This window comes from Oryza sativa, chromosome 8, assembly GCF_034140825.1.
Source record: "Oryza sativa Japonica Group chromosome 8, ASM3414082v1".
In the NCBI taxonomy this organism is placed as follows: domain Eukaryota; kingdom Viridiplantae; phylum Streptophyta; class Magnoliopsida; order Poales; family Poaceae; genus Oryza; species Oryza sativa.
In genome coordinates, this window is record NC_089042.1 from 5,520,517 (window position 1) to 5,542,554 (window position 22,038).

Below are 22,038 nucleotides of genomic sequence, written 5' to 3' on the forward strand. Positions count from 1 at the left end.
GTAGCCCGCTGCACTTCTCTCTTCTTATGTATCTCTTTAAAATATGTTTACAGCTAGTTTATAGTCTGCTATTGTACCCGCTCTTAGCGTGACAAAACAACACTATCATGCCGCTATCGCCAGCATGGCACCGTTATTTGGTCACGCTGGTCTCGTTGACGTGTCAGGATAAAACTGTTACGTCTGCTGTACAAAACATGTAGTGTTGTTTTGCCACGCGACGTGTTGAAAGGTTTAGATTTTGAAAAAATATTTTTGGAACGGTTTATTTTAAAAATTAAAAAGGTTTAAAAAATTTAAAAAAAAAATCGATGTCCAGTGCCTTGCTCGTGCGTGCAATCCGATGCCATCAAGGCATCGAAACCAACGTCTCCATTAATTCTCGCATCACAAGAAGCAATGCTCTATCTACAACTAGGCATGGTCAACCAAATTGCAACATGAGAATCGTTGGGGAAAGAAAAATGCTCAACGTGCATGATCTGCCACAAGGGAAGAAAGATTATGCTAGCTAGTACAGTAGTACTGAGATTCCACGGAAAGACCAACTCAATGATCCAAGCGCGAACCCCCGGCTGGAGGGGAATTGAATATGGCCTTGAATTGTTGAAGAAAGGAATTATTTGGAGAATTGGAAATGGTCGATCTGTCCGTGTCTGGAGAGACCCATGGGTGCCTCGCAATTTTACCAGAAGGCCAATCACTGGGAAACGTAATTGCAGAATAAAGTGGGTTTCTGAACTTTTGACAGAAAATGGCGCTTGGGATGCTGAAAAGGTGAACCATATTTTCCTCCCCATTGATGCTGAGGTAATCTTACAAATGCTGATTTCTTCTAGAGATGAGGAGGATTTCATTGCTTGGCATCCTGATAAATTTGGGAGGTTTTCTGTTAGAAGCGCATACAAGTTAGCACAGTCGTTGGAGCAAATGGAGGAGAGAGCTAGTTCAAGTGCTGCATCCACAACTATCCCCTGGAACCTAATTTGGAAATGTAATATCCCTCAGAAGGTTAAAATCTTTGCATGGAAGGCAACTACTAACTGTTTAGCAACTATGGAGAATAAAAAGAAAAGGAAGATGGAATCTTCAGATATCTGTGTTATATGTGGCAGGGAGAAGGAGGATACAAGACATGCGCTCACCAGGTGCCCACTTGCTCGGGCTCTTTTGCAGGCTTTGCAGGAGGATCACTGTTTCATTTCCAACAATTTAGCTTCTACTGATTATGGCCATTGGTTGTTTGATTGCCTGGAGAACCTGGCGGATTCAGGGCGTTCTTTGCTCCTGATGGTGCTGTGGCGGAACTGGTTTAGTCGTAATGAAATCATGCATGGGAAGCCTGCACCCACGATTGAAGCGTCTAAGAATTTCCTGCTGAGTTATGTCAATACACTCTTGGAAATCAAACAGCATCCCCAGGCTAATCAGACGAAGGGCAAACATGTGATCAATTATTGGGGTTTCAAGAAGGATAGTCAGCAAAGACTGAACAATGGATGCACTACCGACTGGGAGAAGCCGCAGCAGGGTTGGATGAAGGTTAATGCTGATGGGTCATATGATGCACAAACGGGGACTGGAGGTATCGGAGTGGTGCTTAGGGACTCGGAAGGAAACGTGATTGCTGCCTCCTGTAAGCAGCTGGCCAGTTGCCGGAATGCACTTGAGGCGGAACTCCTTGCTTGCAAAGAAGGAGTTGTCCTTGCGTTACAATGGACCCTCCTGCCGTTTGTGCTCGAAACGGATTGTTTGGTGGCAATACAAATGATCCAGTCCAAGAAGAAGGATATGTCTGAATTAGCGTATCTTATAAGAGAGGTGAAAGAGCTTCTTGGCAGTAATAGAGAGGTCAAGATTTGTAAGGCTATACGTAGCCAAAACCAGGTTGGTCATAGTTTAGCGAATAAAGCCCGGTGTGATTCTTTGTCCGGTCTGTGGACTGGGAATGGCTGTAATTTCATTTCGCGGTTGGTCTTTGAAGACGCCGTGTCTAAGTAATATATGCCTTTTCCCCGAAAAAAAAAATGATCCAAGCGCGAAGCAAACAATGCAATGGTGGTTTCAGAAACCTCGGGCGCTAAATCTATCGACGATGGCCGCAGCGAAGCTGCTCTAGTTTGGCATGAACAGTTGACAAAGGAAATAGTTAATTCGTTGACTCCCGGGGCTAATTACTCAAATCCACTACTCTCTCCGTCCCAAAATATAAGTATTTTTAGACTCTGACATGGTCTTCGAGATGTTCATTTTATCAACAATATCTATAAAAGTAAAATGTTTTAAATAATAAGAGTTGTATATTATGATAATTTGTTTAATAATAAATATAGTAACATCAATTTTACATGATTGATCATTTTTATTTTTTTTCTATTAATAGTCAAAGTTAAAAATGTTTAACTTGTTATTATGCTAAAAATGCTTATATTTTGAGATGGAGGGAGTATTTTTTTTACTCGTTCAAGATACTCCATCGATTCCAAAATACAAGTATCCATTTAAAATATAAGACATAACTGACACTAATACTAACCCAAAGACAAAAAAAAAGAATTATTAGCATCTCTTCGTTTGGATCACCCTAATAAATACCATACATGCATCCAAGAAATTACAGATATTAGGGTTAGGGGAATTTAAAAAATAAATTTATAGAAGGGGAATGTGCTAGTTAATTGCATATATGCATGTGCTTTTTTATCTACATCCTAAAATATAGGGTGCAACTGCTTTTTTTTCCCAACATTTCATAATGCAATGCGCGCATACATGCATGGAATTAATTAGCACCTCTGATTCCCTTAAAATATTTTTTTAAAAAAAATCCACTAATCTCAAGATCTCTAATCATATTATGTGCATACATTTTATTACAGCAAGTTTAATAGGATTCAAAATCATCTATAGCCAATTTAATAGTCTATTCATACAATAGTTACTTATAACTATATACTACAATATTAATACATGGTCACATATCTCATACACATATAACATTCTTGAGTCCATGCTACGACTGGTTATAAATTTTTAATCCATTTCTCTTATCTCCTCTCTTATATTCTCCACATGTGCTTATAGTTAGTTTGTACTTGCTCTTATTACGATGATCCAAATAAGGAGGTGATAATATTTTTTCTTGATAGTTACATTTGTGTAGTTGTGCCTTGTATATTTTAAGATGGAGGGAGTAGATTGCAAGGCAAATCTTCTAATTTTTTACTCCCTCTGAAGCAACTTTTCTGGCTACTGATACATCTCGACCAATCACAAACCATATCTTATTTAATTTCTCCACTTTTCTATCTCAACCAATCATAATCATCCTTAATTTAATTTGACCTCCCCTTAAACCTCGTGAAAACTCTGAGAAATGCTAATTAAGAAAGTAACTTTCTCTAATACATATTCATGGAAAAGCATTATTACAAATATAACTACACAAAAGCATTTTCTCTACAAATCAATTGCTTCATCTGTTTCGTAACATTTCCTCCGTTTCATAATGTAAGACTTTCTATGTATGTATGTATGTATGTATGTATGAATATGGGCAATGCTAAAAAAAAAATCTTATAATATGAAACCGGAAACGCTCATTATCGAGCGACCGACGCGAGGTGTCATTATCGGATGCTCCCCCACCCCTAGACGCCGCGTGCCCCCCTGCCCCACCATGTGTCCTGCCCCCCACCTACCAAGTGTCTAAAAAAAATGTTTCACCTAGTATACTCACAATGTTTCACTGTGTATAGATCTAATGTTGCAGTGAATTGAAAATATTCTTTTGCAACAAATCACCCACATATTTTGGAAACCCTCTATTAAGGGAATTCACTTCTTTTTTTTCCACCAAAAATGTTTCGCCTAGTGTACTCACAATGTTTCACTATGTATAGATCTAATGTTGCAGTGAACGAAATATTCTTTTGCAATAAATCACTCACATATTTTGGAAACCCTCTATTAAGAGAATTCGTTTTATTTTTTGTTCCACAAAAAAATGTTTCATTATGTATGGATCAAATGTTGTAGTGAACTGAAACATTATTTCGCTATTTGCTGAAACATTGTTTTTATATAAGGTAAAACAACGCCCGATTTAAAATATTGAAACATTTTCGATCTACTTAGTGAAACAATTCTGATATACCTAGTGGAACATCGTGCAACATTTAGGCTGTGTTCGGGAGTGAGGGTTGGGAACCCTCACTCTCCAGCACGCAAAACGAAGCAGCGTTTAGCACGTGATTAATTAAGTTTTAGCTAATTTTTTTTTCAAAAATGGATCAATATGATTTTTTAAAATAACTTTCGTATATAAACTTTTTACAAAAAACACACCGTTTAGCAGTTTGAAAAGCGTGTGCGCGAAAAACGAGGAGGAGATGTTGGGAACTACTCCTAACGAACACAGCCTTAAAAATAATTCAATAATAAGCCAAAAAAAATTTCGTCGGAATATATTTATGTGTGGTCTTGTTTTGAAGATTTAATTGCAACGAATTTAATGGTACAATTGGATCATGATTTGAATAAATAATTTAAGAGAAAAAATAGTTTAAAGTGTTTTTGCACGCATACGTGGCGCTTATCCCCCTTCCATCGGACGCCCGACCGGGAGTCGCGTCCATATGAAACGGAGGGAGTATTTGGTAATTTTAACTGATAGTTGCTTTAGTTTGACCATTGATATATTTTAAGTTGTCTGATTATGGTAAATGTGATTTTTATGCTTATATTTTAACATACATCAGTAATGTATTCCTTTTGATACCTCCAAGTCTATTTATAAAATAGAAGTGGTCAAACCATAACAATGTCAAGTCAAAATTGCCAAATAAAGTATTATGAAACATAGTAATATGATTTCTAAACATCAAAGGTTAATAGTTTTGTATATGTTAGTGATGTGAGATTTTTCGTATTTTATTATACTCATACGCATCCTAAAATGCATATATTTATGAAAATAGAGTAGAAGTAGTACTCCGTTTCTAAATATAAGATATTTTGGTTGGATATGACACATCCAGATTTGTTGTACTAGAATGTGTCACGTTCAACCAAAATCCCTTATATTTAGGGACGGAGGGAGTAACAAGTACAAACAAGGTCAATGGGGAATAACCAAATGATAATCATAGCGCGAGCGTTTTTTTTAGGCCGGGGAACATACCATATACTGATAGAAGTGTGCCATTATCTTGTTCTGGCTGTAGGCACATAGTCATACACCACCATACCGAATTCAGAGGGAACAGGAACCTGTCCAAGTAAGATTTAACACTACCGACACCGTTGTGAATAACTTGGTAGAGAGTACTAAGAAGACAAAAGAACAGAAAAATAGGCTGACCAAGTTGCTAAGCAATCTTCCATTAAGTGGTGACACCCCAGAGAGCAGCAGATCCAGTGAACCATGCAGAAGTACCACCATACGCATGGCATTCATTTCAGGAACGTGCGCATAGTCTTGAGCATCATCCGATCTTCTTCATCGAGCTCGCCCTGACGCGACGCCCTCATAGACACCATCAAGGTAGCGGTAAGGGTCACAGTAGTCATCGTACTCATCTGAGTCAAGAATATAGTCGGGGCCACCATAAACACAATCATCATCACTGTCAGAGTAGAAGTCAGCAAGCGAGATAGGCTTCTGAACTTGGAAGTCATAGTCATCAGTTGAGTCATAGGGAAGCCTCAGTGTCTTGATCCTGGCACACTTTGCTCGCAGGGTGTCATCCATATTGACATTGAAGCAATGACGAATGTCGAGGGATTCCAGGTAGGGGCAGTTGTCAAGGATAGCTGCCAGACCTTCATTCCTGAGATTATTAGCAAAAAGCTGCAGAGACCGTAGCTCATGCATAGTTGCAATACCTAGGGCTTCCTCGTCCATCTCGTATTCATTATCTTCAAAGCTGTAGAAGCAGTCTTTACTAAATCTGAAGCGCTTCAGCTGTGGGCATGCTTTGCCAACAATCTCAAACACATTGCTCTCACCTATATTTGAACAAAGCGAAAGCTCAAGCTCCTCAAGCAGTGGAAACTTCTTTATGGCTGCTGAAAATCCTTCATTGAGGATATCATAGCAAGAGATCAGACGAAGACTCTTCACAGATGGTGCTCTGTAAATATAGGACTAGGGTATGAATTAACAATTATAGAATGAAGAACATTCGTTAAGAAAAAAAGGACAATGATGTACAAGACGTAATAGTACTGTGTCATCCTTTCTAGACTTGCTAGAAGTTGCAGTTAACTGCAACTACATTTCCCCTAATAGGACATGTGGAAAACATTCAGGTACTTTAGAGAGTAATCACACATCATCACAGTTCTAGCATTTAAAAGGGTTTAGTGACAGGAATTCTCTTGATCGCCACATTTTGCATGTGGAAGAGGAACATTCAAGTATCGTAATGGTGCCCTAGAGTGCAATTTAAAATGATTCAACAGCAGCACCAAATAAGAATTCATGTGAGTTCATTCAGTTTAACTAGACACATGATGAAACGTAATCTCCAGTTGAAAAGCTCTCTCACAATTGCATTCTATTATTTTGAATCCGACTGAAGATGTACCTTGTCTTGACCAATTAATTGTGTCAGGAAACCTTCAATCATCAAGACATCAGCCCATAAGCTGATGTGAGATATTACCTTGTGTCTCGTGAAGACAACTAGCTAAATGCAAGTCTAATGTTTCACTATGTATAGATTTAATGTTGCAGATCAATTATTCTCGAGATGAAGAGATTAATCAATTATTCTGCTGCGACTCCCAGAAGACAACTATGTGGACATTACGAATCAAACCTCTTGCGTGAGGGACACTGAAAATATCGAACCAGAAACAGCTGTCTGTCATTTGTTCACTATCTATAACTGATCTTGATATCTACCCAAATGTAATGCGACTAATTACGAATTTATGATATATTCCCTCTGTTTCATATTATAAGTCGGTTTAACTTTTTTCTGGTCAAGCATTATTAAGTTTGACCAAATTTATAGAAAAAATTAGCAACATCTTAAACACTAAATTAGTCTCTACTTTGATAATATGTTTGCTTTACGTAAAGTTTAACTAGTAAAAAAAGTCAAAACGACTTATACTATGAATCGGAGGGAGCATTTGGTGCAAACTAGGTTGCCCCAATTGAACTGTTATGACTTACGAGAAGCATCCATGATGCCCAATTATAGACGAGTCTTCCAGTGTTCATTAATCATTATGGATTGTTAGTTCCAGAATCCGAGGGTCACTCAAATGAAAGGGCGAGCTCAATAGATAAATCACAGAATGGAGCGCAATTGGGGGGATAAAGAAATCTCACCGTTCGCCGAGGAAATGGAGCAATTTTTCGTCGGCGGCGTACTCGCCCCAGAAGGCCTCGCACTGACCCGCGCTGCGGCGCACAGCGGCCTGCGCCATCCCGAAGAGGTTGAGCTCGAAGGAGAGGTCGGCGTGGCCGCGCATGTCGATGCGCCGCCAGAGCTGGGGCTCGTCGCGCGCGGCGCGGCGCCAGGAGCGGCACACCTGCCCGGCCCCCATCAGGATCTCGATGTGGTCGAGCTTGTGGAAGATGGCCAGGATCGCGTCCAGCGGCAGCCCCCCCGCCCAGTCCCTCGCATCCCCCTCCTTGCGCCCGCGGCCGCGTCCACGGCCACGGCGGTTGCGACGGCGTCCAGAGGTGGTGGTGGTGGTGGAGGAGGGAATCGTGGGGTGGGGCTGGGGTTTGTGAGGGTTAGGGTTTGGGAGAGAAGAGGCGCGAGGGGCAAGGCGGAGCTCGCGGACGCGGAGGATGTCCGGCAGCTCCGACGGTGGGTAGTCGGGCTTGCCGGCGTGGCGGTGGCGGTGGCGGCGACGGCGAGAGGCGGCGGAGGAAGGCATGGCGGTGGGAAGCGGAACGGAGAAAGAGTCGGTTTAATTTTAGAGAAAATTCGATAGCACACGAAAGAAATCGGTAAAAAAACAATAGCACAAGAACTTTCCACTTTTCATCCATAGCACAGGCCACCAGTTTTTCTTCGCTCCGCAGCACTTTCGTCAGGTTCGGAATTGTGATGGAGTGTTCAGCCATGAGAGTTCAAAATACTAATTTGCCCCTAGTGCCCATGTGAGGATGCAGCCATCCATCCATCCACCCAGCCCACACTCCTCGGCATGCGTCCGTCCTCGTGCTCGTGCGCGCGTCGACGAGCTAGCCGGCCCGGCAAACCCAAGGCCTCCCCTCGCCGACGTTGTCGCGCCCGTGTCACCGAGCTAGCGCTCTTCTCCCTCGCCGACGTTGTCGTGCCCGTGTTGCCGACGCTCGGTGAGCTGACGGAGCTGCGCTTCCCGCCCGCTCGCTCGCTCAACCGCTCTCGATTGGTGCCCGCCACCACGCCTCCCACTGTTGCCCGCGCAAGATCCGCCGCGCCGCCGCCGGATCCGCGTGCGTGGGGTGGAGCACCGGCCAGATCCGTATGGGAGGAAGGCAGTGGAGGAGGAGGTGGAGACGTCGCGCCTCTGGCCCACCGGCTCCCGGCCACCTACTCGTCGGCGGCGGCGCCGCCCGAGGTTGCCGAGCCGACAAAGCCCACCACTGCCGCTCGCTCGCCGCCCGCTCACGAACCATCCCAACCTCCGGTACGTCAACCTCAGCGGGAACTTCCTCACCGACACCATCCCGCTGAGGCTGCTCCACGGCCGCGCCCACATCCCCAGCGCGCGCCATAGCCCGCCTGCAGAAGCGGCAGGTCATTGTCCCCGTCGCTATCGTTGTCATCACCGTCGTACCCATCACTGTTGTCCCCATCGCTGTTATGTCGTCGTCGTCGTCACGTGGAAGCAGCGGTGAGCCGGCACAGCACCGTGACGAGGGAGAGCCAGTTCTGCAGCGCTAGGGCCACATCCATCCACGCCGACGCACGGGCCACATCCATCCACGCCGACGCTAGGGCCGCCCACATCATCGTCGTTGTCCTCGTCAAGCGGCCGCCGACGCGGGAGGCTCTCGATCAGCAGCGCCAAGCGCCAGACGGGGTCCACCTCACCGTCGGCGGCGACGGCGAGCCACACGTCCACGTCGTTGAAGAGCACCGCAGCTCGCTCAGCGATGGTGGGGAGACGAGGCGGTCGTGCCACCGTCCACGAGGGAGTGGAAGAGGAGACCTGGTGGGGAACGAAGGGCAAATGAGTCCGACAAAAATTTTCTCCACTCCAATCTAACGCCGTTACTTCAAAATGCGATGGAAGTGCTACGAGGCGAAGAAAAATTGATGGCCTATGCTATAGATCGAATGTGGAAACTTTTTGTGTTATTTTTTTGGTACCGCTTTCTTTCCTGTGCTATGGATCAAAATTTCTCTTAATTTTACTATTTGGAGTAAAATTTGCCCTTTATTACAATTGTTTCACTTTGGATCACCCAAAAACAAATGTTTTCACTTTGAACGGGATAAATTACCTTATGACACTTTCGACCATACTTATCTGTCTGCATTAACTTATTATATGTCAAAGCTAGTCAAAATATGCTTGAGAAGAGAGTCAAGATGATCTAAAGAAAAACAAAAGGTAAGATTACTCAATCCAAAGTGAAAACATTGCTTATGGGGTGATCTAAAGTAAAACATCAGTAATAAAAGGTGACCCCTAGAGAAATTTACTTAAAATAGAATCATTGTGAATGAAAGGTAAAATCTTAGAGCAAGACAACCTCCACTCATCTAAAATCCAAACTCCAAATTATAGGTGCAGAGGCTGCATGAATTCTCTGCAATATCTATCAAACGTCTCCAAAAAAAAAAAAAACTACACTCGTAGTAAGCGATAATAATCTCTCTTTTAGAACAAACTAATTAAAGAGAATAGTAATCATGGAGGTAGGTGTACTGGGTGATATCGTCACAGTTCACATTGCTCAGGTCAGGATCACGGCCATCATCTGAAGGAAGTGAGATATCATCCCAGTAAACATCATCCCAACCATCCCCCATCCCTGCATCCTTGGAAGGGTAGCAAAACTCCTTGGACAATCCATCAGAGAGTTCATCTTCAGGCCTGAATTCTTGGCCTTCGTCCTCGCCGATGACACGGAGCTCCTTGAAATTGCTCCACCTGCAGCCTTCTGAAAGATTGAAATGCCTGAGACTGGCCCATCTTGCCCGGAGCTGGTCATTTGGGGATACGTTGTTGCAGCTGTCAAGAATGGCGAGGACGCCGGCGTTTGTCAGAGTGTTGTTTGTGATCTGAAGGATACGCAGCTCGTGCATGCTCTCTGCAATGGCGAAGGCGACGCCGTTGTTATTGGATGGCCAGTCCCAAGGGCCATATTCGAGTTCATCTTCTTCATCATCGTCGTCGTCGTGGTCGCCAATAACTTGGTCCATCAGGTCATACTTGGCATCGTCATACACGAAGCCGTCATTGTTCACCCGGAGACACCTCAGCTGTGGGCACTTGCAACCAAGGTGTTCGAAGAATTCTTCAAGGGAATCTCTGTAAGAGTGCTCTAGGTCCTCCAGCAACGGAGATTTTGCAGCAAGATTGACCAGTTCTTTCCATGGAACACGTGTGTATGCAATCAGTCGGATGCTCTTCAGTGAAGTTGTCCTGCAGAGACATGCATGTAGGCATTAAATTTAAATGCAGTAATCAGGTTGTTTAATTTGGTGAAGTGTCAACAGGAGAGTTAGATTCGGATATCATTTTTTTTTTGTACATAATCAGATGCAGAGCGTAACCAGAGAAATGATCAAATGACATGTAAAGCCGATAGTATGTGAGGACACATGAGAAATATTTGACATCTGGATATTGCACATCATGACAAAATGACATGGACGATATTTTCATTTTACATTAAGCTGCAGTCTTATATTATTCAGTTCTACTACAGTGGTTGTAGAAAGGCAACTCTCTCTGAAGTTCACTTGTTAATTAGTTATCCTTTTTCCTTTTACAGAAGAAATTCTAAATTCATCTTGTTTTGAGGCGTTGCAGTCATTATGAACATGATATCAAGCTTAGTTTGAGCAAACACAGAATGGTCATAGAGCAGAAACATAATTCCCTTTTCTTTTGTTCACTTTTCCTAACTACGAGTTGTTCATCTGATACAAAATATCTGACAACTATAACATGAATGCAGGACATAATCAATTCTCTGCATTAAATATAAATAACAGTAGAACTATTTTTCGAAAAAAAAAACAGTGAAAAGAATTTAGCAGGAAAGGTTTACCTCTCCCCGATGTATTTCAGTAGATCAGAAGTCACAAAATTCTGAGCCCAAAACGACTCGAGCTTCCCAGCAGACCGATCCACAGCCACCCTAGCCATCGCGCACATGACACCGATGGTCTTCTTGAAGATCACCTTATGGCGCGTCATGTCGAGAGATCTCCACAAGTCAGGGACCTTGGCAGCCTCCAACCATGAGTGGCACACAAGGCCAGCACCCATCAGAATCTCAATGGCCCCAATCTTGGCAAAGAATACAGAGAGCGCGTCGACCGGTAGCTCTGACCAATCCCTCTCATCTGGTGCAGGCAAGCGGATTGAATCAACCTCCATTGCAAGCGGCACGAAAAACACCTGAAAATGGTTTGAGAGATCAGCACTCATGGAAAAACCTGAGATTCAGTGCAGTTACAACTACTGTTCTGTCAGGGCTCTGAATGATTTATTGATCATTCACTCAATAAAAGGAGAACCATGTGGTAAATTTATGACTAGCATAAAACTCTGATTGTTCAGTTAACCTGTCATGGAGCGCAATATGTATATATATTTTTTCAGGAATGCACAAAGGAGTTTTACGTATCTATAAATTAAGGAGGACAAGAACAAAGTTCAGAAGACAATATGGTTTTAGAGTAGGGAGGTTAGAAGAATTATTTTCTCTAAGAGATAATCCATAAAATACCATTGACAAGCGTCCAAGTCCCAGAAATACCATCGACAAGTGTGAGTTCCAAGAAATACCATCGTACAAACGATTTTGTCCCAAAAATGCCATCGCCGTTAGGGTTCCGTCCATTCCACGCTGTTAAGTTCTAAAGGATGAACAGTGTATTTAACGGCGCAGAATGGACGGAACCTTAACGGCGATGGCATTTTTGGGACAAAATCGCTTGTACAATGGCATTTCTTGGAACTCACACTTGTCGATGGCATTTCTGGGACTTAGATGCTTGTCAATGGCATTTCATGGATTATCTCTTTCTTAAAATACACAAAGCATTGCACATCATTGTACTATTAGGATTCCTGCTACAAAGAAAGGAAGTCAGTAGGTTCATCGTACTAAGACAAACAAAGAAATTTCAGGCATCCTGGCAACAATACCCTGTTCACAGATAAATAAACATGTTTTTTTTTTCACGAACGCCAGATAAATAAACATGTACTCCTTGGGATAAGGAGTAAGCATGTAGCGACTGATAAAAGAAATTGACGAGTGTTCAGATAAAGGGAGGTTTCATTGGGATTTGGTTTCAGAATGCAGATAGAAAATCACCCCCAACTCAAACAAGCACTCAGACTACAGCAGATTTCATTAATCAGAACCAAGCACCAATTAACACGGACGTCCCTACACTTCAATCAGAGATCAAACCTAGTTTCTAGCCTCTCGTAACGCACGATCGACCCACGTCTTAATCAACCAACGGTAACCAACTCATCTGCAAGATCCAAACGAGCAAGTTACTGGCGAGGATAGAGATGAGATGAGGCCGTACCTTCGCCCGCGGCAGCGGCGGCCGGGATGACCGAGAGGAGAGAGGATGGGACGGAGAGCTTCGCCTGGGCGTCTCTCCGGCGAGATTTTGGAGGGCTTGAAATCTCGGGAGATTGCTCGATGGTTTTTATGGCGGAAAGAAATGGAATTCTACGTGATTTGTGGGCGGGTGCGGTTTGGGCTCGTCTTCTCCTTCAGCGCAGATCAAAACCGCACAGAAGCCGGTAGATATAATCTTGCGCCGTTCGATGGACCATGTACGGCTGTGATGGTGACACGCGTGCAGAGTGGTGGGTCAGAGTACGGTTGATCTGAGCGGTTGATTTTGATCGGACGGGTGGAGGAACTGCACGTCGTGTAGTTCGTGATCTGAGTGGAAGTTGGATGGCGCGGTGGGGAGGTGTTTGCGCGGGAAGAGAGGTTTTCGCTTTTGGACGATAAGTGGGCCTGAATGATTTGGGTTATTTGATGGGCTCTGGGCCTCTTGATGGGCCTTGGCAAGGTAGTAAGAACCAAACGACACGAGATCTTCAGAAATCAGAACTAGTGTTGAATATGAATCAATATTTTTTTTATTTTAAATTCTTCTCAAACGTATTGGTTGTGTTCCCATAGGCAAAGGACGGAGATGTAACCTATTTCCAATATTAAAAAAATAAACTGAATTTTTTTCTGGATATGTAGTACCTGCAAATAATATATTGACGTGTAATTTTTTTCACGTTCGTGAAAAAGAATTGCAGTACCTGGCAAGAAAATGTATGCGCTGCAGCAGCAAAGCATCCGTCCCATGCTCATTGACCTGAGGGATCTCTTCGTGGTGGACAAATGTAACAGATATATAAGTAGCTAAGGCCGTGTTTAGTTCGTAAGTTTCTTTTTAAGTATACGGACACACATTTAAAATATTAAACGTAGATTAATAATAAAATAAATTATATATTCCGTCTGTAAACTACGAGATGAATTTATTAAGCTTAATTAGTCTATCATTAGTAAATATTTACTGTAGTATCACATTGTCAAATCATGGTGTAATTAGGCTCAAAAGATTCGTCTCGCAATTTACATACAAACTGTGCAATTGGTTTTTTCAATCAACATTTAATGCTTCATGCATGTGTCAAATATTTGGTGTGACGTTTTTGGCCAAAATTATTTGAAATCTAAACACACTCTAAATACCACAAAATTCATACTAAAATAGAGCAGCATATTCTTTAAAAGAAATTGCGAAGCGCATGTTTTGCAATTGTAGCAGACAATATATGAAGTTGGTGGCCTGGTGGGTGAACTCGTACAGTCACAACTAAGCTGCCATGCTAGACTGAGCGTCGATTAAATTCAATTTTAGGACTTAGGCTTTTTGTTTAGTTGGGGAAAATTTTTGGGTTTGGTTGTCACATCGGATATACGGACACACATTTGAAGTATTAAACGCAGTCTAATAATAAAATAAATTACAGATTCCGCCACTGCGAGACGAATTTATTAAGATTAATTAATCCGTAATTATCAAATATTTACTGTAGCACCAAGTGGCGAATCCAGAAAATCGATTCGTTGGTGTCATAATGTGTCTATCGGTGTGATAATATGCTAATTATGTTTAGATCATGGTGCTATAATATATGGATAAGCAATTTTGCTATAGGTTTTACCAAAAGTCGTCGGTGTCATCTGACACCGGCCCCAGTCCTGTAGATCCGCCCCTGGTAGCACCACATTGTCAAATCATCACGTAATTAGGCTTGAAAGATTTATCTCGTAATTTACACGTAAATTGTGTAATTGGTTTTTTTTTGTCCACATTTAATACTACATGCATGTGTCTAAACATTTGATGCGATGGACGAAAAGTTTTTTGTTTTTGGAACTAAACATGGCCTTATTATTTGGTTTGGAGGAACTTCGCTTCATAGGAATAGAGAAAAAAAAATAGAACCGCATACACATCAATCCTTTTAACTTTAATGTTAAGGAGAAACGGGGATTATATACACGTACTCTTTCCACCCCGCTCAAATGCAATGTGTATATAATAAGATTGTATTTAAAACTAAATACTAGATTAATAACATATTAGGATAAATCCAACGTCCATGCTTGAAGATGTTGTCGAAGTGTGCAATTCTTAGATGCGAAGTGCATGTTTGTAATTATAGCAGACAATATATGAAGTCGGTGAGCGAACTAGTACAGGCACAACTAACTAACTAAGCTGCCATGCTAGACTGAGAAGTGAGAACCCCGGTTAAATTCAATTTGGATGAATTTTAATTGATAGGAATAGGAAATAAAGTAATAGAAATGCATGCATACCGCAGTTTATAGGATATTAATTTTTTTTTGTTCTCTCTACAAAGTTGTAGGAAATAAAAGTTTCTTTGGTTTTTCTATACTTAATTCCTACAAACCGAATGACCCTTAGGAATACAAATAATTTATTTTCCCTCCAAACCGAACAAGCCATAACAAGAACAAATTAACAAATTAAATCGATCACAGAACACAATGCTGCACAAAAACAGCCTAACCTGGTATGTAAGGGTATTTTCAAGAGGATGAAATAATAAAAGGGAAAGCAAAATAAGATCATGATAAGATTTTCGTCTAGCTTTCAGATTCATGTCCAACAAGTAGACTGATTAATTTGAGCAGCTTAAGCACAAGGCAATAAGCTCGAGAAGATACATTCTGAACTGAGCTTTAATTTCAATTCAGCAGCTCAGGCATAAGAACGAGCAGCCTGAGAGGACACGTACCTAACATCCGAACAGTAGTCATCATCACTCCTCACCATCCGGCGAGTATATGAAAGACTGAAATAGGAGGGCCGCGGTAGTCATAATCAAAAGTAGTCAGCGTAGTCATCAATGAAGTCACCGTATTCATCAATTTGGTAGTCACAATAAGCATACTGATCACCATCGTGAGACAAGGAGAGCGGCAGCTTCACCGTCTTGATTCCGGCACACTTGGTTCTCAGGGCGTCGTCGACGTCGAGCTTGTAGCACTTGCTCACATCAAGAAGCTCAAGGTGAGGACAGGCATCAATGATGGCCATCAGCTCTTCGTTGCCGATGCAGATGCTCCCAAGAATCAGGTGTCGCAGCTGCTTCATCGTCGCGATGCCAAACGGCTCGTCGACGAAAAAACCTCGAGAATCTGGGTATGTATGTACTGTTAGCTTGAGTCGCTTCAGCTGCGTGCACGATTTGGCAATGGCGAGGACGATTTCGCCACAGGGTTGGAAATTTCGGACCGAAATTTCGGTCATTTCGGTCACCTACGATACGATATTATTTCAGCTGAAAATTTTCAATTTTTCATGAATTTGATAAATATTTGTTCAAATTCAACTAAATTTTGCTCAAAATTTCGGACCAAAATTTCCGAAATTTCAGGATTTCGGTGACCCCTGATACAAACACCTCAACCGATAGAGTGAACCCTGTTTCACCACCGATAAATCCACCCTCCTCGACGACGAGGTCCTCTAGACAGGGACACTTGCTGATGAACTCAGTGAATACTTTCTTGGAGATATCGAGGTACGAAAATAACGAAATAAGGGAAAGGCCCTTCAGAGAGGGTGACCTGCATGCAGGAAAAGCGTTATCTTAACATATGGACATATAAACGCATACTAAAACCTAAAATCTGGTCCTTTAAACAGTGCACCCTCCTTCCTAAATTGATCAATGATATAATAAAATTTAAAATTTCTCAAATTGATTATCATATAATCACATGCAGGGTGGATGCAGCATGGGGGCTATGGGGCCTCGAGCCTTTACTTCTGGGGGGGGGGGGGTGAGGACTATGCATGGGATCCCAGAAAATATTTTTATCAGACATAGATAGTAGAGGTGGCTGAAGCTTTGTTCTAATTTATTCAGACCCTCCTACTATTACTTTTTGGATCCACCACTGATTGTATGGACACGAATTTTATCGGAACACAATTAATACAACATAGAAGAATGTGTGTGTGCTAAGATGTAATTGGTCTGGTGTTTCGATGCATGCATTGTGGGAGAATATGTGCGATTTAAATTATATTTGATTTTGGTGCATAAGCTTATATAATAATTATTTTGGGATAGAGTGCGTATGTGTCTAGAGATAATTTGTACTCCACTAACTACACAATAAGTCTAGTATTGAAACAAAATTAATTACCTATCCCCAATATACTGAAGCAACTCATCATTAACAAATCCGTACCCCTCGAACACCTCAAGTCGCCCATCGGAGCGGTCCACGGCCACCTTCGCCATTGCGCGCATCACACCGCTGTTCGTTCAAGCAGATATTAATTCATGCGTTGTGTATTAAAATTTTGAATTCTTTTCATCAAGACAGGATCTTTGCAACATGAAGTTTGTAATCGCACGCGCGTAATGCTGGGACATATAGATGTAGATGTCAAATTGAGAATACCTGTCCTCGATGTACTTGCGTCGCTCATAGTATTTGACAAACTCCATTGCGGGCAGGTCCACGGCGGGCGGCCTAGCCAGTACGCTCAGCAAATGACGGACCAACGGGTCCTTCGTCATGACATCGTGATGCGCCATTGCATGTCGATGCATCGCCACAGGTGAGGCAGCTTGGCCGCGTTAAGCCATGAGCTGCACAAGCGGCCGGCGCCCATGAGGAGATCGACGGCGTGCAGATTGGCGAAGACGACGGAGAGCGCGTCCAACGGCAGCTCCGACCAGTCCCTCGTCTCCGGCGACGGCAGCGGCAGTTCATCGTTCATTTCAGTGATTCACAACGACCGGCCGGCAAGGCAGCAACACACCTGAAACTGAAAACGAATGCAGAAATGTAAAGAGGATTAGCACCTTTATTAGTACTAATGGAAGCAGACCAATGATTCAACAAAGAACCAGAAATATCACAGCTCTGCTTGCTCGCCGCCACAGTTGGCCTCGGAGGAGATTGTATTGTAGAAGCTTGGCTTCGTTGTTCTCCGTTTATAAAGTGCGATCGAGGTGAGAGTGACGAAAACCTTTCCAACTTCCCTAGGCTGCATGATCAATGAGTTCATTAATTCCAAGTTTGGAAGACGAAAGGTTGGCATGGATCTGGAATCGAAGAGTACGACGGATTGAGCGATTGATTTTTGATCGGATGGATGGAGATGGAACGGCAACACAGCCGGTGGAAGTTCGAGGGCGCGGCGGGTCGGCGTTTGCGCGGGAAGATAATTTTTTGGGGGTGATATTGGCCTGATTTATAAGTGGGGGCCAATGTAAAAGTTTCTTTTTTAGATTCTCATACTCCATTTTATAAGGAATAATTGAGATCCGTACTTAACTGAGGCCTGGTTTACTTCCCCAATTTTTTTTTTCAAAAACATCACATTAAATATTTGGACACATGCATAAAGCATTAAATATATATAAAAAAACTAATTGCATGGTTACAGGGAAAATCGCGAGACAAATCTTTTGAGCCTAATTAGTCTATAATTAGTCCACGTATGATAATGACGGATTAATTAGGCTCAAAATATTCGTCTCGCGGTTTTCAAGCGAGTTATGAAATTAGTTTTTCATTCGTGTCCGAAAACCCCTTCTGACATTCGGTTAAACATTCGATGTGACACCCAAAAATTTTCTTTTCGCAAACTAAACAGGCCCTGAAACTTGCTGGCCATCAGAAACACACAAATGAAGCAGGAAAATGAGAATGTTCATCTAATCATCTTGGATTCAGAAGTACGTCCAGTTCGCCAAACATAGCACTGAAGTGCCTCTCTTCTTAATTAATAGAGCTGACTGGTAATTAACAAACCTCCTAACAACCTTATCTAATAAACCTAACAAACTAATTAGGACATGTACAATGGTCTTAATTAGCGGTCTCTCTTTATTGTCATGCAAGCATATTTGATGACGTGGAAGAGAGAGGAAGAAGGAAAGAGAAAGATGATTGCTACGCATGACAACAGTATAGAGTCGACTCTTAGCATTTATTAAGAAATTTTTCGTTGCATTGAGTCTAATAAAGGAAAGATGACTAGTAAGAAAGTATTTTGGTACATTAATGGTTAGAGACCGTATTGTCTTAACTATTGTAACGTGATAGCCTCTAATTAACGTAGAGACAATACCGGTGTCTACCATTGTACTTGCCCTTAGAGGGGCTGAGTTCCATCTATAACAACCTAACGCTAATCACTACTTAAAAGGGTACCTTTAATGCTGTTACCTTTTTTTCGATGGACAAAATAAGAAACATTTGTGAAAATACAATTGGACGTCCCTGGTTAGTAACCGCCTGTGAAAGTCTATTTTACAAGCGGACGTCTTAAAAGGGCCGCTTGTAAAAATAACACTATTTTTCCTAGCGGTTGGCTAAGAGCACCGCATGTAAAAATCTATTTTCGCAAGTAATTCTCTTAGCTAGCCGCCATACAAAATGAACTCCAGGTGCAATAAAAAAGAATGGCCCTATACTCTCTATTATCCTTATCGCCTCCCTCCCTCTATCCGAACAGTTCTCTCTCCTCCCTCGCTTCCTCTCGTGCGATCCCTCCTCTCACCTCTCCCAGCCTCTAGGCTGCGGTGCACCCAGTAGGTGACGAAGCTCGGCGGCGAATCCGAAGGTGTGTGGGCGGTGGATCCGGCCTACCTGACACATTGGGGTGCTCTACCGTGTTGGTGTAGGGGTGTACAACACTCAGCGCTCGAGCACTCGGGTAGTTTGAAGGCATCGGACGCTCCCATACCAGCGAGGGGACATTGCGTAGGCGTAGCTTTGTGTGATGGAAGGGGGACACCTGGTGCCGAGATGACGCGCGGTTGCTGCTTGGGATGGGATATTAAGTTGACATCAGTTTCCTCTTGGGTGGCAGCTAGCGAATTGAAGAGGGGATTTGAGAGCAATATCCTTGTTCTCCTGATTATGTCAATTAGTGATGGACAATAGCATGTGGACAAGCCCGAAGGCCGTGCGGATCTGGGAGACCATTGCGGTGGGGGTAAGAAGCAAATTAGCTGAGATCTGGGAGTCGACAATAGAGGAGGTGCTGGCTTTGATGGTTCCGGAGTGAGGCCACAGCCGGCAATAATGAAGACAAGGGCCCTAGGTGTCCGGCCAACGATAGAGCCCTAGATATGCTCCAAGAGCAGTGAGGAGAGCCGACGAAGAAGTTAGGCCGAGCTGCACACCGCTGCTAGCCTTGTCGCTCTGCCCCACGTCGATCGCGGGTCGCCACTAGAGGCTGTGGCGCTGAGCTTGCCCTCCGGCACAGATTCTTCTCGTCTCGCCCACTGGCGTTTGCTCCTTTGTCTCGCACCGGCTTCCTTAAAGCCACAGGAACGGATCTAGAGGCTATCACTTCTTATCTCTCCCACCGTCGTCTGCTCCTCATCGAGCTCCCAGTAACCGGTAGTGCACCCTCGTTGAGCCCCTGTGCCACCAATGGCCTCCTCGAGGCACCACGCCAAGTCTTCCTCTGCCCTGACTTTACCTCTTCACCACCACCGCCACGTCACCATCTCTACTAGCGGTGCTATCTCGTTCTCCCCCCACATGATAGTGCTGTTGGTTGACATCAGCGCCAAAGTCGAAGAAGCCAATGAGGTTGACTAATATAGGCCACAAACGAGGAGAGGATGCATATGTAACAGAGATGACAGAAAACTATACAGTGATAGCATAATTTCAATTTTATAAATTTTAGTGCCACCTAACAGATATCGCAAATAATAATAGTACTTTTCTAACAACACATTTATAATGGCATGAATCAAATTAATCCTCTTCGTAAATTTACCACTCTGTCATAACTGGCGTTACCAAGAAAAATGGGACAATGCACCATCATGATGATAACTTATAGAGCAGGTACAATAGCAGGCTATATTAGCTAGCTGTAAACATATTTTAATAAGATAAAAGATGAGAGAGAAGAGCAGCGAGCTACAGATCTGTAGCCAGCTGCAGCGCGGATTCCAAGACGCAATGTGTGTATGACGGGTGGAACCATATATTAATAGTATAGTAAGCAACTATTGTATGAATTAGCTATTAGATTGGTTATAGATGAATTGGAACTAGTAGTGGGCTATACTATTAAACTTGCTCTTGATGCCGTGACCTATCTGGTCATCATCGCACTACTAAAAATAGAAAACTTTAAATTAACCCAAGTCGTCAATAATAAGCTGTGAAGAACTCATCATCATCATCTGCAAGGTAGTACAACTGATCAAGTGTAGCCATAGCATCAGTAGCAGAAGAGTAGGAGGGCAGCTTGAGCGTCTTGATCCTGGCACACTTGGCACGAAGGGCGTCGTCGACGACGTCAACCGCGACACACTCGCTTGCGTCAAGAAGCTCCAGGTGAGGGCAGCTATCAACAAATTTCGTCAGCGTTTTCCTGCTGATGTAGAGGCTGCCAAGAGCGATCTGCCGCAGCTGGTGCATCGTTGGGATCACAAGTGGATCGTCGAATTCGTCGGACAAATCAAGGCCGCCGCGTAGCACGAGGTCCTCCAGCAGTGGAGTCATGGCCATCAGCTGGGTGAGTCCTGTGTTGGAGACCATGGAGCATGAGTCGAGGCAGAGGCTCTTCAGACCGGGCGACCTGAAAGCAGGGTTGAAATTATCGTTTTCAGTATTTGTATTGGGGTACCGATATTGCCAAAATTTGGTTTAGTTTGAACAAATTTTGGAAAATTAAAAAAAATCTAAAAATTTCAGCCGAAATAATTTCATATCGGATGATCCAGTAGAACAGAAATTTCGGTCTAAAATTTTAAACGCTGCCCGAAAGTATACGAATGAAATGAAATTTATTATCCCAGCCAGATTATTTGGATTTTGCAGCTTATGAACAAATCGTGTACCTGTGCCCTATATACTTGAGAAGCTCATCGTCAACAAAATACATCGCCTTGAACACCTCAAGCCGCTCGTCAGAGCGATCCACGGCCACCTTCGCCATTGCGCAACACACTGCATCGTTGCGCACCACCTGCGGTATGTCGACGCATCGCCACAGGTGAGGCAGCTTGGCCGCGTGGAGCCATGAGCTGCACACGATGCCGGCGCCCATGAGGATCTCGGCGGCGCCGAGCTTGGCGAAGACCACCGAGAGAACGTCCACCGGCAGCTCCGACCAGTCCCTCGTCGTCGTCGTCTCCGGCGGCGTCAGCTCCGGCACCGGCATCAGCATGGCGTCTGACCGCGCCCGCCGGCCATCGCGGCCGCTTCCCTGCCCGCCGGCCACCTGCGCCACTCACCCGCGTCGACGGAAAGAGAAGAACAGAGAAAAA

General features: G+C 43.3%; 4 protein-coding genes across 6 annotated transcripts; all 4 read right to left on the reverse strand.

Moving 5' to 3' along the window:
- Positions 1-5,123: 5,123 nt before the first annotated feature.
- LOC4344869 (F-box protein SKIP19) lies at positions 5,124-8,004 on the reverse strand. Of its 2 annotated transcripts, XR_001548123.3 has the most exons (3): positions 7,346-8,004; positions 5,363-6,134; positions 5,124-5,271 (listed from the first exon to the last, which is right to left on the reverse strand). XR_001548123.3 is itself a non-coding variant. In XM_015793940.3 (2 exons), the coding sequence occupies exons 1-2, from the start codon at positions 7,900-7,902 to the stop codon at positions 5,501-5,503; spliced, it is 1,191 nt and encodes a 396-aa protein (XP_015649426.1). In that variant the 5' UTR covers positions 7,903-8,004; the 3' UTR covers positions 5,124-5,500. The 2 variants fall into 2 exon arrangements, 1 of the variants encoding a protein (XP_015649426.1); XM_015793940.3 differs by having other exon boundaries at positions 5,124-6,134.
- Positions 8,005-9,649: 1,645 nt separating this feature from the next.
- On the reverse strand, positions 9,650-12,889 carry LOC107276388 (putative F-box/LRR-repeat protein 9). 2 transcript variants are annotated; one of them, XM_015794089.3, is made up of 3 exons: positions 12,741-12,889; positions 11,240-11,592; positions 9,650-10,608 (listed from the first exon to the last, which is right to left on the reverse strand). In XM_015794089.3, exons 2-3 carry the CDS (start codon positions 11,569-11,571, stop codon positions 9,855-9,857), a joined length of 1,086 nt encoding a protein of 361 aa, XP_015649575.1. In that variant the 5' UTR covers positions 11,572-11,592; positions 12,741-12,889; the 3' UTR covers positions 9,650-9,854. The 2 variants fall into 2 exon arrangements, with proteins under 2 accessions (XP_015649575.1, XP_066159560.1); XM_066303463.1 differs by lacking the exon at positions 12,741-12,889 and adding an exon at positions 11,954-12,016.
- A 2,701-nt stretch (positions 12,890-15,590) lies between these two features.
- Positions 15,591-17,507, reverse strand: LOC107276462 (putative F-box/LRR-repeat protein 23). Its single transcript, XM_015793718.1, has 4 exons — positions 17,308-17,507; positions 16,925-17,038; positions 16,180-16,339; positions 15,591-15,944 (listed from the first exon to the last, which is right to left on the reverse strand). The coding sequence occupies exons 1-4, from the start codon at positions 17,505-17,507 to the stop codon at positions 15,591-15,593; spliced, it is 828 nt and encodes a 275-aa protein (XP_015649204.1).
- Positions 17,508-20,678: 3,171 nt separating this feature from the next.
- On the reverse strand, positions 20,679-22,027 carry LOC107281900 (putative F-box/LRR-repeat protein 23). Its single transcript, XM_015793719.3, has 2 exons — positions 21,610-22,027; positions 20,679-21,347 (listed from the first exon to the last, which is right to left on the reverse strand). Exons 1-2 carry the CDS (start codon positions 21,936-21,938, stop codon positions 20,915-20,917), a joined length of 762 nt encoding a protein of 253 aa, XP_015649205.1. The 5' UTR covers positions 21,939-22,027; the 3' UTR covers positions 20,679-20,914.
- Between the last annotated feature and the right edge of the window lie 11 nt (positions 22,028-22,038).

Bases quoted from the DNA above. Each gene is read 5' to 3' on its own strand.
- LOC107276462 (XM_015793718.1), bottom strand. From the start codon at position 17,507: ATGAACGATGAACTGCCGCTGCCGTCGCCGGAGACGAGGGACTGGTCG. The intron at 17,039-17,307 runs GTCATGACGAAG...TTGAACGAACAG, and splicing joins ATGCAATGGCGCATCACGAT to CGGTGTGATGCGCGCAATGG. The intron at 15,945-16,179 runs GTTGAGGTGTTT...TCGTGCACGCAG, and splicing joins AAACAGGGTTCACTCTATCG to CTGAAGCGACTCAAGCTAAC.
- LOC4344869 (XM_015793940.3), bottom strand. From the start codon at position 7,902: ATGCCTTCCTCCGCCGCCTCTCGCCGTCGCCGCCACCGCCACCGCCAC. The intron at 6,135-7,345 runs GTGAGATTTCTT...CTATATTTACAG, and splicing joins CTCCATTTCCTCGGCGAACG to AGCACCATCTGTGAAGAGTC.
- LOC107281900 (XM_015793719.3), bottom strand. From the start codon at position 21,938: ATGCTGATGCCGGTGCCGGAGCTGACGCCGCCGGAGACGACGACGACG. The intron at 21,348-21,609 runs GTACACGATTTG...CCCTGCTTTCAG, and splicing joins CTCAAGTATATAGGGCACAG to GTCGCCCGGTCTGAAGAGCC.
- LOC107276388 (XM_066303463.1), bottom strand. From the start codon at position 12,016: ATGGCATTTTTGGGACAAAATCGTTTGTACGATGGTATTTCTTGGAAC. The intron at 11,593-11,953 runs GTATTTCTGGGA...AACCATTTTCAG, and splicing joins GGAACTCACACTTGTCGATG to GTGTTTTTCGTGCCGCTTGC. The intron at 10,609-11,239 runs GTAAACCTTTCC...ATGTCTCTGCAG, and splicing joins CTGAAATACATCGGGGAGAG to GACAACTTCACTGAAGAGCA.